The sequence below is a fragment of the Sardina pilchardus genome, chromosome 9, assembly GCF_963854185.1.
Source record: "Sardina pilchardus chromosome 9, fSarPil1.1, whole genome shotgun sequence".
Classification (NCBI taxonomy): Eukaryota; Metazoa; Chordata; class Actinopteri; order Clupeiformes; family Clupeidae; genus Sardina; species Sardina pilchardus.
The window spans coordinates 17372725-17389317 of record NC_085002.1 but is presented as its reverse complement, the minus strand read 5'-3'; the positions used below and the strand labels follow the sequence as shown (position 1 = coordinate 17389317).

At 47.4% G+C, this 16593-nt stretch overlaps 1 protein-coding gene across 1 annotated transcript in view; it reads right to left on the bottom strand.

Moving 5' to 3' along the window:
- The window catches only part of arhgef10la (Rho guanine nucleotide exchange factor (GEF) 10-like a), a 121266-nt gene extending 105757 nt beyond the window's left edge, over nucleotides 1–15509 (bottom strand). Inside the window, exons 1-4 of the mRNA XM_062544971.1 lie at nucleotides 15174–15509; nucleotides 6496–6858; nucleotides 5279–5306; nucleotides 1598–1776 (exon numbers count right to left, since the gene is read on the bottom strand). Of these exons, the coding sequence (XP_062400955.1) occupies nucleotides 1598–1776; nucleotides 5279–5306; nucleotides 6496–6853 (565 nt within the window). The 5' untranslated portion in view covers nucleotides 6854–6858; nucleotides 15174–15509. The remainder of the gene's footprint in view (nucleotides 1–1597; nucleotides 1777–5278; nucleotides 5307–6495; nucleotides 6859–15173) is intronic.
- Nucleotides 15510–16593: the final 1084 nt, after the last annotated feature.

Genomic DNA, 16593 nt, shown 5'->3' with positions numbered 1-16593 from the left:
GTGGTGGCAAATCGTCTCAGCATGCACAGTATACATGGTGTTATGAAAACAACCGTGTTGAGTGCAAGGCTTCACATACAACTGTGACCTTGTATATTAGCCCGGGTGAAAGGAGCATGGCGAAAGCTGCAGTCAGTCTTTCAATGGCTGGGCCTCTTAAACCACTACAGCGGCTGACTAGACAAAAGCCCAAGAGCTATCTCCTGCAATGACAATGGCCGTCTGCTATTGATCGCCATTCAGCAATTTACTCAATCTATGTCAGGTTGAACAGAGAAGCTAAGGTTGTGTGCCTGAGCCAGTGTGTTAGTGTGTGTGTGTGTGTGTGTGTGTGTGTGTGTGTGTGTGTGTGTGTGTGTGTGTGTGTGTGTGTGTGTGTGTGCAAGATGGAGAGAGAGAGAGTGGTGTTGTGTGTGTGTGTGTGTGTATGTGTGTGTGTGTGTGTGTGTGTGTGTGTGTGTGTGTGAGTAAGAGAGAGACAGAATACCAGCTTATAAAAGCTTTTTGTATGATTATGAAGCCACAACATTTGCTCTCTAAAACCAGTAAGGGGTGAGAGTGATTGCAGGCTGTGTGTGTGGGGGGAGGGGGGGGCGCACAATCAATAAATTCCCTTATTAATTCAGCCACAGGGTTGACCTTGTAGGAGATTCAAAAGTAGTAGTCAAAATAGCTGTCTGAATAGACAACCATTGATTCTCTTACCTACCCAGATGAAGGCCCTGTTGTGTTAGATGTTCCAGAGTGGATCATAACCCACTCTTTTGTAGATTGATTGTAACTGTTTTTGCCATTATGTGACTTGTGAATTAACTGAATACTTGAATGTCAGTACTTCTTTCTTAAGTATGCATCAAAGTACTAGTCAAATGGCATCGCTTCACATCATTTTTGCTCAGTTCATTTTTGTTTTCATTATTTCCATCTCACTGAAGTACAAGTATTTTTGGTAGTGTCTATAAATGGACAGTGAAGGCCTGGAAAGTGTGTTTGAAACAACTGTCTGCCTGCTCATTCATTACACAATTTAAAATAACAGCAAACAGAAAACATTGGAGGGCCAACACCGCAACAGTCACAGTCCACAAAGGGTAGATGTCTAGGAAGAGCACTGCACACTACTGTTTTATAATGGTGCTATAAACTTTTATATGACGGTAAATATGGACTTCACTGCTAATATATTTACTCGCCGACTTTCACTGGCCATGTGGTCATCTAGATACATTATCCATCACATCCAGACAATCTGTTTAAACTGGCACTCAACTGGCATTGCCAGACTCATAGAAAAGCAATCCCTATTCCCCAGCTGTAAATCGTGAGCACCACATCCTATTTCAAACGTAAAATGATGTCCCTACAAATGATATGCCCTATATTGTTTGTTATTCTATATGTTGAACAGTCCTTTTGTATATTCTTCATAACAAAGCATGATAAACGTAGTCTTTAGCTTGTTTCACTCTGTAGGCTTTGCTATGGTGAAAAATCCTTCACACGATGATGTCCTCTACTCTCTGTTGCTTCTGTGTCTTTGATTATTGAAGTACTTTACTTGTGAAGTGCATGCGGTGAAAGTTTCTCCAGTCCGTACCTTGAGCGGTTGCCTCCTGTTCAGCGGGCCTTGCCTGCGTGGAGTCGTCCCGACCGAGGTCCCCCGCACTGGGCAGCGTCTGTGAGGATCCAGCCTCTTCAGCAGCCTCTTCAGCAGCAGCGTGGAGCTCCTCTCCTACTGAGAGCCCTGCAGCACTGGGGCCCGACTGAGCCGAGTCGCTGGAACATTCCCCAAAAATAGACGCTGTGTTATTACAGCTCCTGGGGGAGTTTCTCAGGCCATTAAAAGACCCTTGTGACACACACATACACACACACACACACACAGAGAAGGAAAGAGAGAGAAGGAAAGAAGGAGAGAGGGAGAGGAGGAAGAAAAGAGGAAGGGTCTGCTGACTTCCACTATCAAGCTCTCCTCCCACCCTCCCATGTTGTTTTCCCTTCCAACTTCAGCACACAGCGACTCCCTGACTCAGTAAATGAGCACAGAAATATGCAGGACTAGTACGGAGCCAACCGTGCCCCTGTTGCATGTTTCCTTTCTTCCTTATTTCCTCCTCTGCCTGTTTGTGTGGGCTTCATGAGGTCTCTCGTCTGAAGAGAACGCCACTGCGCCCCTTTGACCACAGACTACAACGACTCTCCCACACGCCCTGCTAAATTTACAAACTGTGTGCCTTTTGAAGCATGCTGACTACAACCTCACTCAAGTCCACTCACAAAACCGCAAGCAGGGAGAGGAGTGAGACACATAGAGATGTTAGTCAGCTCCCACCACCACCACCACTTCCAGCCTCACTCCGCCAAGATGATCCGTCTCCGCTGTCTGTTTTTGGGGCTGTGTTCACGTCAGGCTGCAGCTGGATATTCATGGCCTAGGCTGCTGATGACGTGGGAGAGCATCGAGGGAATAAACTGGAGGAACACTGATAGCTTGTTTTTTTTTTTTTTTTTTTGCTGTGTCAAGGGAGTGAAGATAAGTTACTTTTTGCTTCTACACACCAACACATCACATACTGAGACTTACTGCGCTTCAACACAACTTTTTCTGTCAGTTTGTCTTCGTTAGTGGACATCCTACTATGACAGGTTTGTCTTCATTAATGGGGAATCCTACTTGATAAGATCTCTGGAGAGCTACACAGCTCTGCTCCAGCTGGAGGCATTTGAGGTCATCAGTGTGGCATAGCTGGCTCGCCACACCACGACTGATAGCAGTTATCTCTGTGAATAATTATGACCGGAGAGATCACTTCCCAGCCCAGCTGATTAACAGAGAGCCAGAAGTCCTTAGACATAAATATGTCTAACAGCCCAGAACCACTGGTTTACAAAGACTGATTTCTTTCTTAGCTTAGATTTAACTTGAACTAGACCTGATAGGTTGCTACGCGGAGATGATGAATTTTTAAAAAGCACCCCAGACATCGCAAGATAGAGCCGTGCAGATCCACAGGAGCTTTTTAAAATGAATAAATAAATAAATAATAATCCCGCTGGTTTGGTCAATCCCCAGAGTGCTCAGCAGCCGGAGGGAGACAAGCAGGTGGTGTTGATCCAGAATGCAAATAAGACTGCTGGAAGTACAGCACACCTGACTGCTTCTAAACACAGCCAACTGTGCATGTGTGTGTGTGTGTGTGTGTGTGTGTGTGTGTGTGTGTGTGTGATGACCCCAACCCCCCCCCCCCACACACACACACACACACACACACACACAACCACCTAAGATCAATACAGCCTCCACCCCTTTCATAAACACACAGACACACACGCACACAAACACACATGCACGCACTCACACACCCCCTCAGGGTGAGGCGGACGAGCAGGGATGCTTTTGTTTACCTGTGTCTCCCGCCGGAGCGGCGGCAGTGCAACATTATGCCGACACGCTGTGGGAAGGGATTCCCAGCTCCGCTTGTGATTGTCCCTCTCCTCAGCCCTGTGCCCTCTGTTCACTGCACACTGACACACACACACACACACACACACACGATGCACACACACACACACACTGCGCTACGGCTGCGTCACTGTCTGCTGCACCTGCCTGCCCCCTCCTCAAAGCCTCTCTTCCTGTTTATTTATTTGTTCTCCACCAGTCTCCAGTGACAACCAGCCTCTCCACTGATGCCGATGAATGGCCAGAGCTGGATGAAGGCAATGCGCCAACTTCCTGGAGTGGGTGGAGCCAAATGCCCGATTTGATTTCTGGTTAACCCTCGCAATGCTGAACCATGTGGACAGGGAGACTTCTTTATGTGAACTTCCTGTTATCTGTCTGTCAGCTTGGACAAACACATATATTGTGACTGGAAATGACCTGACTGACACCTCCCTGTCGCCAGACGGTCTGAATAACGCTATCTGGAGACTGGCTACTATATTTGGGAGTGTTCCAGCAGTGTTCCACTACTGCTTAGCCACTATGTGTCAACAGTCACCCCCTGCCTGCAGAGATAATACAAATCCTAAAACAAACATGAGCGTGACACTGACCCGTCCTTTCCACCAAACTCCTACCTGAGCAAAATAATCGTGGCAGGATGCTTTGCACACACTCCACAGAGACTATTCTCACTTCCGAAGGGGCCTCCGAAATAGCCCGCCTGCTGACTCGTACATATAATTAGTGGAAAAGCCTATTGATAGCTGCGCTCTACTGTACGATACCCGCACAATATCGACAGGCACCAAGTGGAAATGTGAAGTCAGCAGAAGTGACAGATGGGGGTGAGGAGGGGCGATGAGAGACAGAGAGAGAGAGAGAGAATGAGAGATAGATGTTGAAAGAGGGGAGAGAGGGGAGGAGGAGGAGAGAGAGAGGTAGAGGAGGCATCCCTGGGTCTCCTCGTCTGGCTTAATGTGGCTTGCTACAGGAAAGCCCACAGGAACACGAACACGGGAGGAGCACCAGGCTCTCAGAGGGGCACACGTTTCCCATCACACCTCCCTACAGAACAAGGTCAATGGGTGCCTCTCCTCCCTTCCTCCTCGGGCCTCAATCCTCACTGATCTACATAAAGAATGATGGGGCGGCAACAATGGGATAGTCTATCCATTTTTTGTTATAGATCAGTGGGAACGCCCCTCGAGGATCGAGGAGAGATGTTGAGAGGCACCAACTGTTTCACCTGGACAGAACTACAGTCCCAGGTGCCGTTTCATCTGACAGCCATGTGCATGACATGTAAGTCTCTGTATGTGTGTGTGCATTTGTCTGTCTGTCTCTGTGTTTAGCTCAAGACTAAGGTTTACCTTTTCACACAGATTTTGCGCAGGTGGTAACACAGCTGGCTCCATTATTGTCACAAATGGTAAAGTATGTCAATAGCGAGGACATCTGTGCACATACTGCTCAGCACAGTTGTCGTTGTTGGGAATCCTCAGATTTTTTTACAACATTGTTAATCTGTTTGAATGAAACTTGGCATCAAGTCACTTAGCCTCAAATAAATAGCTCTGATCTCTTCCTTCACACACAGAGCGGAGGATCAAGGTGCTGGCAGAATTATACAAATCCATAATCTCCATCATGTCGGTTGTGTGATGGGAAGGTGTAGCAATCAGGTGAGATAGGGGGGAGGCAGTGCACACAGAAAGCTTCTCTTTGAAATGCAAATCCAGGAATTAGCCTCCGAAACCCGAGAAATGTCATTTTCAAAGCCAAAGCCAAGTAGTCAGAAAGATTTGTGGGGAAATATTTGGCATATCTTACCGTGTTTGTCTCTCTGCGGCAGGCGCATCTGTGGAGAGAATTGGAATATAATTAGCCTTATATGTATGGGCAAACACACATGGGTCGGCCTGTACACTGTAGCCTTATGATCTGCTTTGATGCCCACCGTGGAAAAACAAAACAAAAGAAACAAAAACAATGAACGCAACCCCGCGTGTTGTGTTGTTCAGAACAATCCAAACAACCGCACAATCAAAGGGTAATCCAGAAACACCACACGGTTGGTGCAGCCGGCTTTTGAAGAGCTGTGAAAATGAGAGGCTGGGACTTGCTTTGAATTGTACAACCGCAGCGACCGGAGAAGGTGCCTTTCCAAGACATTCTGCGGAGCTGAATAATAGCAGACCGCTGTGTAAACATAAAAAGCTCCCCGAGTCAAGGGGATCATCGGAGGGGCCTCAGCCGTTTACGCACGCCGCTGTTACATAACAGCACCACACATACCACCCCCACCAGCGCACACAGCAATCGGGCCTTCCGAGGACGCATCATTATTGAGCCCGGGAGCGGCGCTCGCCTGCACCCAGCGCTGTGCGGAATGATTACTCCTCACGGGCCCTGTTTACAAAGCCTCTTAATCGTCCCGCTAATCACCTCTCACCAGCAAGAGCAGCACAAGGGGATTAGGCTGCTCCGTCTACTGTACTGCAGTGTAATGCAGGTGGGCCGGGGACTGACTGAAACAAGAGCGCAAACTGCTACTGTACATGCTGATTAGCTCGCGCAGGTCCTCGCGGAGGAAGAAACACGCGCTTTTGTTGCAGTCTTAAGTAGTTACATCTCAAGAAGATGGCTGTCGAGGGACAGTCAGTCAGAGGGTCTTTTTTTCTTGCACCAGAGCAGTGATTATCAATTGTGTGATCCCAGCCCCGAGGCTGGTGAGGCACCACTTAATGAGTGTAACGTGTGTAATCAGTTTAATGAGTGAACTGAATCCGACTCAAACACTGGACAACTGAGATAGTCATTGTTAACGGCTAAATACTGGACACATTTGCATTTATTGTGGTTCATTAACCAACTGTCTTTATCCCATGTGGCGTACAGCATACTTGAGGTGTATGCCGCATCGTTGCAGTGTTGTTATTTTTCACTTCTGTGCTGCTATGGCTTGAGCGGCAGAGCACGCTGTGGAATAAAGTAACACGTGTCACAGAGCTCGCGCAGAGGCACAGAGGTAAACATGTGCATCTTACCTGTATGAGGAGGCGTACAGGTTTCACCCTGAGCATTGGTGCTCTCCTGAACCACAGCGGCTGCGGCGGTGATCTCCTGGGTCGACTTCGCTGCTGAGCCTCTCTCGGCTTCTGTGTCCGGCTGTGGGAGGTGAGTTTCCACGACTGCTGCAGCACCAGGTGTGCTGTCCTTGGTGGCGCCCACGTCCGCCTTCATTGTGCCAGCTGGTGCCTCAGCCCCTGGGGACGGTATTACAGAGCTCCCCTGCTCCTCCTCGCCATCGCTGTCCTCAAACTCAAACTTCTCGCCTTGTTCTTCCTCCTCGTCCTCCTCCTCCTCAGATGGCCTGGACTGCTGCTGTGAGGCTGAGGTGGACATGTGCTCTGAAAGGTTAACAATAACACAGTATGTGTTTTAAGTATTATCATGTGGATTACAGATGATAAAGTGCCAACTGTCGTGCATATGGGTAGCATATTAAGATTAAATCCTATTGCAAAATGATCTCTTGTATAAGTAAACAAAGACTGTTTACTGATATATTGAGATAACAATGCCGAAAAGACCACCTGTTGTTGCAGCTGCCTCAGCCTGAAAGTGTATGTACACATGGCAGTGTAGAAAATAACTGCAATTAAATTTAACCAGACCGAAGTTGAGAGTCCCTATTCAAGAAGCTATTGTTGTTTTGGGTAGCATATCTTAGACAGCCTCTACAGCATGTGTGCTAATATTCAGCTCAAGAAATGATTCAGATCTGAGCAAAGCGGAAAAATGTACCAAAACCTCAGGGTGCCAACAACAGTGTGTTAAAAGAAAACTGTCACTGTTTATTTGCTGTATGCAATAACATTTATAAAACTGTCCAATGTTTCCTTTTAAGGGAAATTGAGCATTCCACTGCTGTACAAAAACCTTTTTCGGCATAGGTTGTATAATACAGTGCTGAGACTGCGAGAGTGCAATATTGTTTAATTATTTTTTAAAAGACAACACACCAGTAGCTGACAAAAATAAACTTAACGTCCCAACCAGAACTTCAGCAGAAAAAAACAAACACAACCCTGGAATGCTGCTGTTCAGTGTTTAGAAAGAAACCTTGAACTATTGAAACCGTACATACTGTAGGGTACAACACCATCCATGTGCTGCTCAGCAACACAAAAGTCTCTTTGTTCACACATCACTGGTTTGGTTGGTGACTTCTTATCTAAAGAGGAAGATGGCGTGTCCAGTCGGTTTCAGAGTGTAGCAAAAAAAAGCAAAATAACTCCTTTTCCCCCCTAGGGATATATGAGAGACTCTTTCTATTTTCTAATTCCTCTTGTGTCTGAGAGAAGATCGGGGTATCTAACCAAGAGGAGATTAAGCTGATGGTACAAGTGGGCATATGGCTGATGAAGGAGCTCTTAGCATAATTAAACTGCCTAAAAGGTTTTACACACAGATTAATTCCACCCATTGAAGCATTTTTTTTTACCATTATGGTACGCAGCACTCATAGTAATAACGGTCTTAACGTTAGTCTCCAAGAAAGTGCTCAAGTGGCTGAGTGAAATGTGCCCTAGCGGTGCGAGATGTACTAGCGTGACCAAGCACACGGTTTTGTTATCTTTGAGGGAGCTCTCCTGTTTGGATGACTGCATGGCTGAGTCATGTGTTTTCAAAACCTGTGGGATTTGTTACTTCTAGTCTGACAGTTAGTGCTCCTGACGGTGCCCTGTTGTCTGAGAGGCCCACAAGAGCCTTCAAGAGAGGGGAGACGGAGTGGGGAGATGGAGTTCCTTGGTGCTCCTTGATATTTTTTACATTGAATTAGTCATTGAACAACATTGATTTCAAATCTCAGATGAAACACTAACTGACCTAAAGGTCTCTTTCCCCTCTATGTGACTACTTCATTATTACACATAAGAAATATCAGCCTTGAAGGAAAAAAAGAGAGCTCCTGGCTAACTGGTAGACCACAATGATCCTACCCTTTAGCATGCACAACAAGTCCTCCAACTAGTGCCCTGTCACATTCACACGGCACAGAGGGAAATGCTCCAGCCAGATTCACTTTCACCTCCCAGGCAGCCCCTTTACCAGTCTTTTACGAGCGCCTCCCTCCCCGGCATATGCTTTGCATTTCGATGAACTCCACACTGCTTCCTCCTCCGCGGCCCAACATTCCTGGCTGCCACAGGGGCCTTTCCTCCGCGTCCCCCGAGAATGACATCACAAGACGCGGAGAGAGGACTGGGCCTCAAGCTGAGCAAACGCCCCGATTCACAAATGTAATTTAAAAAAAAAAAAAAAAACATAACCTCAAACTGTCTATCAGCCAAACGTTCAGTATCACTCGACAGTTAATCCTGTGCCAAACCGACTGTCTCCTGATACTATCAGCAGGAAATTACCTCATTTTGTTTTTCGATAGGAAAATGATAAGCATGACGTCTGCACCCCCACGTCAGGCTGAAGATTAATGTACATGATGGCATAGTGCAGCAAGTCCTACTGGATGGACTCCAGTTTGTGGAACCCTAAGGGAACCTACAGTAATGCACGGCTCTCTTGGGTGTCCTATCAGAGACCACCAAACACAGAGACATTGGCACTGAGGCAGGTTTTTCAGCTTATACGGATATAATTAAACAGCATGAGTGACCACCATCATTGTCTCCACATCTGCTGTGTTTAAAAGGGGACTTATTCAACCCCCACTCTCCAAAAAGGCACTATGCAGACATTCCTGGGCTGTTCCATGGAAATGCAGGCCAAGAGAAATCTCATTTGGGCGTAAAGATGAATCTAGAATGGTGACACAGCCAGTGTGATTCTCAGCATGGGGGCTCTCAGTAATTCAGGAACACAGTGACTCGGTGAAGGGACTTACATCATAGTCAGAAAGGCCCTGTGACTTCTGCTGTTACAGTTAACTGTGAGATTCTCTGCAATGTCTTTGATTAGGGTGTCCATCTTCATGTTGACAAAATTGGTTTATACTAAGTATAGCAGTTTTGAACTGGGACATGACGTCCATACGGAGTATTCAGTAATACTTCTAAGCATGCATGTAAAACGTGTAAGATATGCTTTGATTTGAACAACAGTTAGCGATGACAGTATCAGCGTAGCTAGTGTTTATGTGGTTTCTGAGCCCATGGAGCTGGTTGCTGGGAGGGCACCACAAACACAGTTTCTCCAGCATGCCCACTCAGTCCTTGGATGCACAAAGGGGCTTTTGTGGGAGACCCCTCGGCACAAACTCTCATAGCATTGTTCCAGCATTTTGTCACTGAAAAAGTTCATTACCTCACAGGTCAAGGGGTCAGCTCCATGAAATATGTTAAAGGTTTGGCCGTATGCAGGCAGAACAGAGGATTTGTGTCATGGCGCTATCTTGATGTAAGGCTGCATCACCAAGGGTTTACACGATATGAGTTTGAAGCCACCCAGCTTTTTACAGTGGATAGGCTTGCTCATTCAAAAGGCACTTTCATCTTGCATGGCTTTGATTCAGTTTTTCTCCAGGAATTGGAGACAAGACTTTAGAAGTTGCTCATTGTCTTCCCAGTGACCTTAACAGAAACAGAAACAGAAACTGTAGAAATTGTTACAAGTGGCTCAAAACTGTAACAAATAGCAGAGAACAAAAATAAGTTAGCAAGTTTATTTTCACATTCAAAAATGCCACCACTCATAATCATCTACTCTCCCATGACTGCATCTAGTCAACCAGTCAAAAAAATTATTTGCAGTTCAGATATCATCTTTTAGCAGAAAAAATATGAAGACCTTTTTTAGACACAACTTTGCCGTTCATGATGCTCGACAAGTGATGTGGCTTTACGACTAAGCAGAGCAGAGAGAGGGGGAGGAATGCAACCTTCAGTTTTTAATCCAAACATTCCACTCACCAGTGGCACGAGCAAATATTGTCCAAACCGCTGTTCACATGTTTTTGAGTAGCACACTTCAAACAAGGTTGAGTGAGATGGGGGGCGGGGGGGGGTTACCTTGAAATCCCACCTACGGCAAAGGCAGTCAGGAGACCCACAGGGAGGAACAATAAGCTGAAGCAAAGCACAAAAGACCTGTCTCTATATGTCTCTATAGGGTCAAACATATAGAGTTACATAATAATATTGGTGCAGGTGAATGTTGCGAATGAGGCCTGTCCAGGGACATGCATTTCCTGTGAAATTACAAAGGCTGTTGCATTTACATGGTTGATAATAATTTGATTGATCAGGTGGATGACAGCTGTTTAGTTGGTTGGTTGTGTGTGCGTGTGTGTGCGTGTGTGTGTGTGTGTGTGTGTGTGTGTGTGTGTGTGTGTGTGTGTGTGTGTGTGTGTGCGTGTGCGTGTGCGTGTTTAATCAAAGCACCAAGAAAAAGTCAGTCCTTGCAATCAAAGACAGAATAATTGAGATATCGGATCTACACTGTGAATGGATTATACAGGAACATTTTTTTAAAAACTCCAACAGGAGACAATTCGAAAGTAAACACCCTGCCCTGGTTCTGAAAGGAACAACTACGATAATGTCTTTGAGCCTTTTAGCCTGGTGAGACAGCAGATAAAGTGATTATGGTGAATCATCACATAAACAAGCACCTGTAATACACATTAAGCAGATCAGGGCAAAAGCATTTCTGGAACGCGTCCTAAATCAGACTGCCAATAGTGTGTAATGGTTTTGACAAGACCATGCTATCTCCCAAGTTCTCCATCGCTTGGAGACAAACATGCCAACCTTTGAGACAAGTGTTTGTTCAGATCTCACAGACCTTGTGCAGAGTGATGTGTGTCCATATAGACACAGAGAGCTGTGTCAGTGGTGCCTCTACACGAGCGCGCTGTTGGCCTGCTGACCAGAAGGTGATGTGGTTAGTGATGTGGTCAGTGCAGGGACCCCGTGGGAGTCTCTCCGCCACCGTATACGCACGCATAATGCACGGGTCCGGCCGCAGACCAGACACAGTAGTGTCCACATCAATGGACAATAGCCACTCAGCCACAGCTGCTGCTGCTGCTGGCGTGTGTGTAAACACACACGTGGAATTTTCTCAGCGGTGGAACGGTGGGCAAGGAGCCGCGCTCTTCACCACCCACTCGGGGAGGGATTCCTCTCAGGGTGTGTGTGTGTGTGTGTGTGGGTGGGTGGAGGCTGGCAACATGTGGTCTAATCCACCATAAGGCCTGGGTGATAAACAGAGCATTACAGTGAAGAGGAGTTGGTGGGATGGGATAGTTTGGGATTGAGAGTGTTCTTGTTATGTGCTGGATCAAAGCAAGCTCCCGTACAGCAGTCAGCAGGCAGCAGAGAGAGAGAGAGAGAGGGAGGTGAGATCAGTGAGATCAGTGCAGACGTTCCCACCGTGAGTGTGTAAGAGCCTCAGTAAGCCATTTATGGAGATACAGCCTTGTGTGAACTGCACACACAGACAGTCCTCTCCTGCTACCAGAGCAAACAAAAGCAGAAAAAAACGCAGGTCTTCTCATCACCGTTACATTTCTCGGTAATGTCGTCCCCTTACCAATGTATGTCGTACTGTATAATAAGACACCAAAACAAATCACAGTATTTCAGGATTAACTCTCCTTGCACACAGTCACATAGCAACAGTGTTAGCAATTTGTGCCTTTTGCAAACAGGTTTCCATTTATCTGGAGTTTTTGCCGAAAGTTTGCAAACACTCTCAAACACTCGTCTGAGGGGGTAGTTCTCTGCAAACATTCAGAGGAGCTGATGAAGGTAACAATGCAATTACTGTTACAATGGAATGTCAACACCAATTTGTTCAAATTTAACTGTTTAGAAAAAAACATGTTCACCACAAACGTTTGCCAATGTTTGTCGATTTTGAACACACAGTTTTTGTGTGACAGTATTATGAGATGGAGAAGAGTGTTAGGCTTCTCAAAGGGCCCTAGCTGAACCTGTGCAAAGAATACAAACACACTTTCAAAAGGAAACAAATGCTCTAAACCTTCTGGCTGGATGCTGTAGAGTACACATCACAGAGAGCAGTAGGGTTATTTAGGTCCTCATATATTTCCCAGATGGTTAAAGCACAACAACAACAACAACAACGACAACAAACAAAACAAAGCAAAACAACACTTATAATCCTTGTACCTTATATGGGATTCAGCCCTCTTTGTCTCATCATCTGAGCTCCCCTAGAGCCAGGGCTGATACCCAGCTGCTCAGCTGTGCTGCTCAGACATGCATGGATGCATAATTCACACACACATGTGGGACGATGCCGCCCCTGCACCAGCACCGGCACAAGGTCACCGCTCTCCCCACACAGCTGGCGCGGGGAAGGCGCTGAAAGATGACCCCTGTGTCAGTGGCGTTTGCTGATGCCCACACATCTCCGCCACCACACACTCCGTTATATGCCCTGAACCAAGCAAGACCAACCACACACTGGTGATGTGCTGTATGCACAGGTGGCACGGAAAAGGTAAATAAGTATTCGTGGCTAGCAACGTAAACACATGTTCTATTGTACTTGTGGTTGCCTTAACAACAAAGAATGCGGTGGCAGACATGCATTATTTCTCAGACTGGCCATGCAACAGATCTTTATTTTAATTACATGGCCTCTTTATAGAGCCTAGGCTACCTGTTTGACCAGTGCTTCCTTGTTCTTCTCGCAAAACAACAAGACAACAGGGCCTCACATGTGAGCTACACTAGGCACGTAACTGAAGCGTTCCATTCGCGTTGCCTCTGCTGCAACAATTAGCTTCCATTATAATCGATGGTTAGTAGCTACACCAGACGTGATAGCGGCGCATACATTCGAATAAAAATAGACCAGTCTTCTAAAGTGTCGTGAACGGATCGCTTCAGTTAGGCTCCTGGTGTAGCTTCCCTGTCACACTGCTCCTCAGCCCATTCACGAGCTCTCTGTTTGAAAGAACACAGGGTCCTCAAGATGAGTCTCAAATCACCATAGACAGCGTGTCCTATTATTTTCCAATTCCTATACAACACAGATGTTACTTTCACCATACAGTGTATGGGAGACAAACGCGGATCTACTAAAAAGCAGACCACAGATGGCATAGGGCAGGTGAGGCCCCTGGGAATGTCTCTGAGGTAACAATGGTGAGGTGCAACTGATGACAGCAAGCAGGGCCGCGTTCCCACAGACCGCACAGCAGAGCTCTCCTGTGATCATATAACTGTTCAAGTGAAAGCATTACCCAGACAGACACTCTAAATGTTATCCATATTTCACATGCATAAGACATACCGCAAATGGGAGCATAAAATAAAATGTGTCAGGTAGGTGTGCCCTCTTACGTGTCTGGCAAATTGATGAGTTTAGGAAGAGTGTGCAAACTTATCAGGGAGTTGCGGGAAACTGTCATCCGCCCAATCGGCACGTCATCGTACAGGGGGCAGACACAAACCCCAGATACCTTTCAAAACAAGCATGGCGTGAGAGGCAGGACACACACACACACCCTCCCACCCACACACACACACACACACACATACACACACACGGGCCTCTCCACCATATGATATCCAGTGTCTGGTCCTTGGGGACGCCTCCACCCACACCACTCCCGGCTCCCTGCTGTCTCCCTGGAGAGCCGGGGAGGCCGCAGCTGGGCACGGTCGGCCCCCTGCGCCAGGGGAGAGGGGGGACCCGGGACAGGGTGCGTTTGTCCCCGAGCTCCCCCTCAAAACATGCACAGACTATTAATGACACTTTTAAGGCAAAGGAGAGAAAGAGAGAGAAACCACCAAAAAGAAAAAGGGTCACGGAAACTTCCGAGGGACAAACAGGAAGAAAAAATAAAAAATAAATGTCGTTCCCATGGAACTCTGGGACGGGGGAAAATCGGTGAAAAGGGAAGGGATAAGTGAAGGGAACCCCATCCAAGAGCCAGATTAAAGGGTGGGGGGCGGGATGATAAGCTTGCCTTCCTGCATGCCAATACACTGGGGGCCTGTGAGACCTAGCCAAGGAGATGGACGCCCCATCCTGAACCGCTCTCCTCCTCCTCCTCCTCCTCCTCCTCCTCCTGAGTGTGACCATGCTGGTCCAGCTCAGCTAAAAGACCACACTGCTCAGTGAGGTCATGAGATGAATGAATGCCATGAAGTGCTAGCATGCTCTGAACATACAGTATATAAACCACTAGCACTTACAGATACATTCATTGACTAGTTGTTGTACTCTTGGAAAGCACTGCGGGAGAGTATAGGCCTGTTCCACGAGTGCTGCTACCCATCTTTGGGCCACGAGGCTTCCTCCGTCCGAGCTTTTCCCGTCGCGTTAAGAGGAGTAGTTGCTGACAGTGGGGCCTGGGAGGTCAGTGCCTGTTTAATTGTCCAGACCAAACACTCGTTGAGACTAAGCCTCTGGGCTTTGTGTGTCTCCCCTCTTCCCTCTCCTCTCCTCTCCCCTCGGTGTAGCATGGGGCTAGCGGACAGCAGGGCTGAGCACACAAAACAGGGTAGCCCGCTCTCCCACCCCCCACATCCAACGTCCTTTCACGCTGCCCCCTCGTCTTTGTTGCAAGGAGGCCATGCAGAGACAGCCTGTGTGTGTGTGAGAGTGTGTCAGATGGACAATGGGGGAGAAAGGCAGAGGGGGGGTAGAGACAGAGAGAGAGAGCAATATATGTTCACAGTGGACAGGATGACTATGTACAGTACATGAGCACCAGACTCACCTCCTTGTGTGCTGCAGTGCTTCCCAAAGCAGCTGGTCTCGAGCGCTCCGAGCCTCCCTGGACAGGCTTTTAATCCCAAACCCTCCTCCCGAGGGCTACTTCACGCTATGAGGCTGACCAGCGTCCTCCCGTTCCGCCTCATCCTCTTCAGGGGCACCTTCTCTGCAGCCGGCCAGGCAAGCCAACTGACGGGTCACCGGGGCTCGGACGGACGGAAATATCCTGAACTGTTTACTTTCCCACACACAGATAGACACACACACACACACGCGTACACACACTCAGTCAGTCACAGAGAAGTTAAGTTCCTTCGTCTGTGCACGGCACTGGCCGATTCGACTGCTCCTCTCCCCTGCTCGCTCTCTCTCCCCCACCCACACACACACACACACACACACACACACACACACACACACACACACACACACACTCACACACTCCCCTTTTGCTGACAGAGGCCCCTGTCTCCCTCCCCTCTGTTCTCCCTCTCTCCCTTCTTTAGTTCGGCCCCTCCCCTCTTTCTCTCCGTCCTCCTCCTCCTCCTCTTCTCCCCCCCTGCTGTTAAACGAGACACGGCCCACACAGGGCAGGGCCAAAACGGCTCTCCCGGGCTACAGCCAATCACGCGAGTGACGGCTCGCCGCTCAATCGCAGCAGGGGCTGCAGTCTAGAGAGGGGGCGGAACCAACAGCACTGAAAGGAGAGATGGAGGGAAGGGAGAACGAGTGGGACCGAGAGAGAGAGAGAGGGAGAGAGAGAGAAAGAAAGAAAGGACAAAGTAGAGGGAGAGTGTTTGGCAGGGCTTGAGAGATTACGACATCTCAAAGCCTCCCTCCAGGCGCAGAAATAGAACTATGCAGGGGAGAAACAAGCCATTTGCAACAGATCCTACTGAAACTGTTGTAACTCCATTTAGTGGGCAAAAAGTCAGGGAGAGCTCTGGGAGGATTTTCTAATCACTAATAGCTCCCAGTGGATCTCATAAATTATCTTAGCCCTGGCAAGAATGCTACATCATTAGCAACTGGACATCCGGCCTTTTCATTACCTTTATGCATTGTAGACTACAGTATTCGAACTCCATGTTAAAATGAGCAAGCTATAATTTGCGCAATACCGTAATACTACAGTGTTTTGTGGCAGAGGTTTTGGTATTAAATACAGTACATCTAAACATATGTTGTATTATGGGCAATGGCATAACATGATTTCCCATTGAAACTTTTTCTATCATGGTCCTGTTTCTGATAGTGGGTGTGCACACAGCTTACGGTGTAGTTTTGAGTTTAGCCTCTAGATAGTGCCAATGCTTTGAGGCACCACAATGTAGACTAGTCCACTAAAGTGTTTCCGAGTTCATGATGTGAACGTTGATAAGATGATGCATCCAATAAATTAGAAGGAGATCTTAGAACTAAAT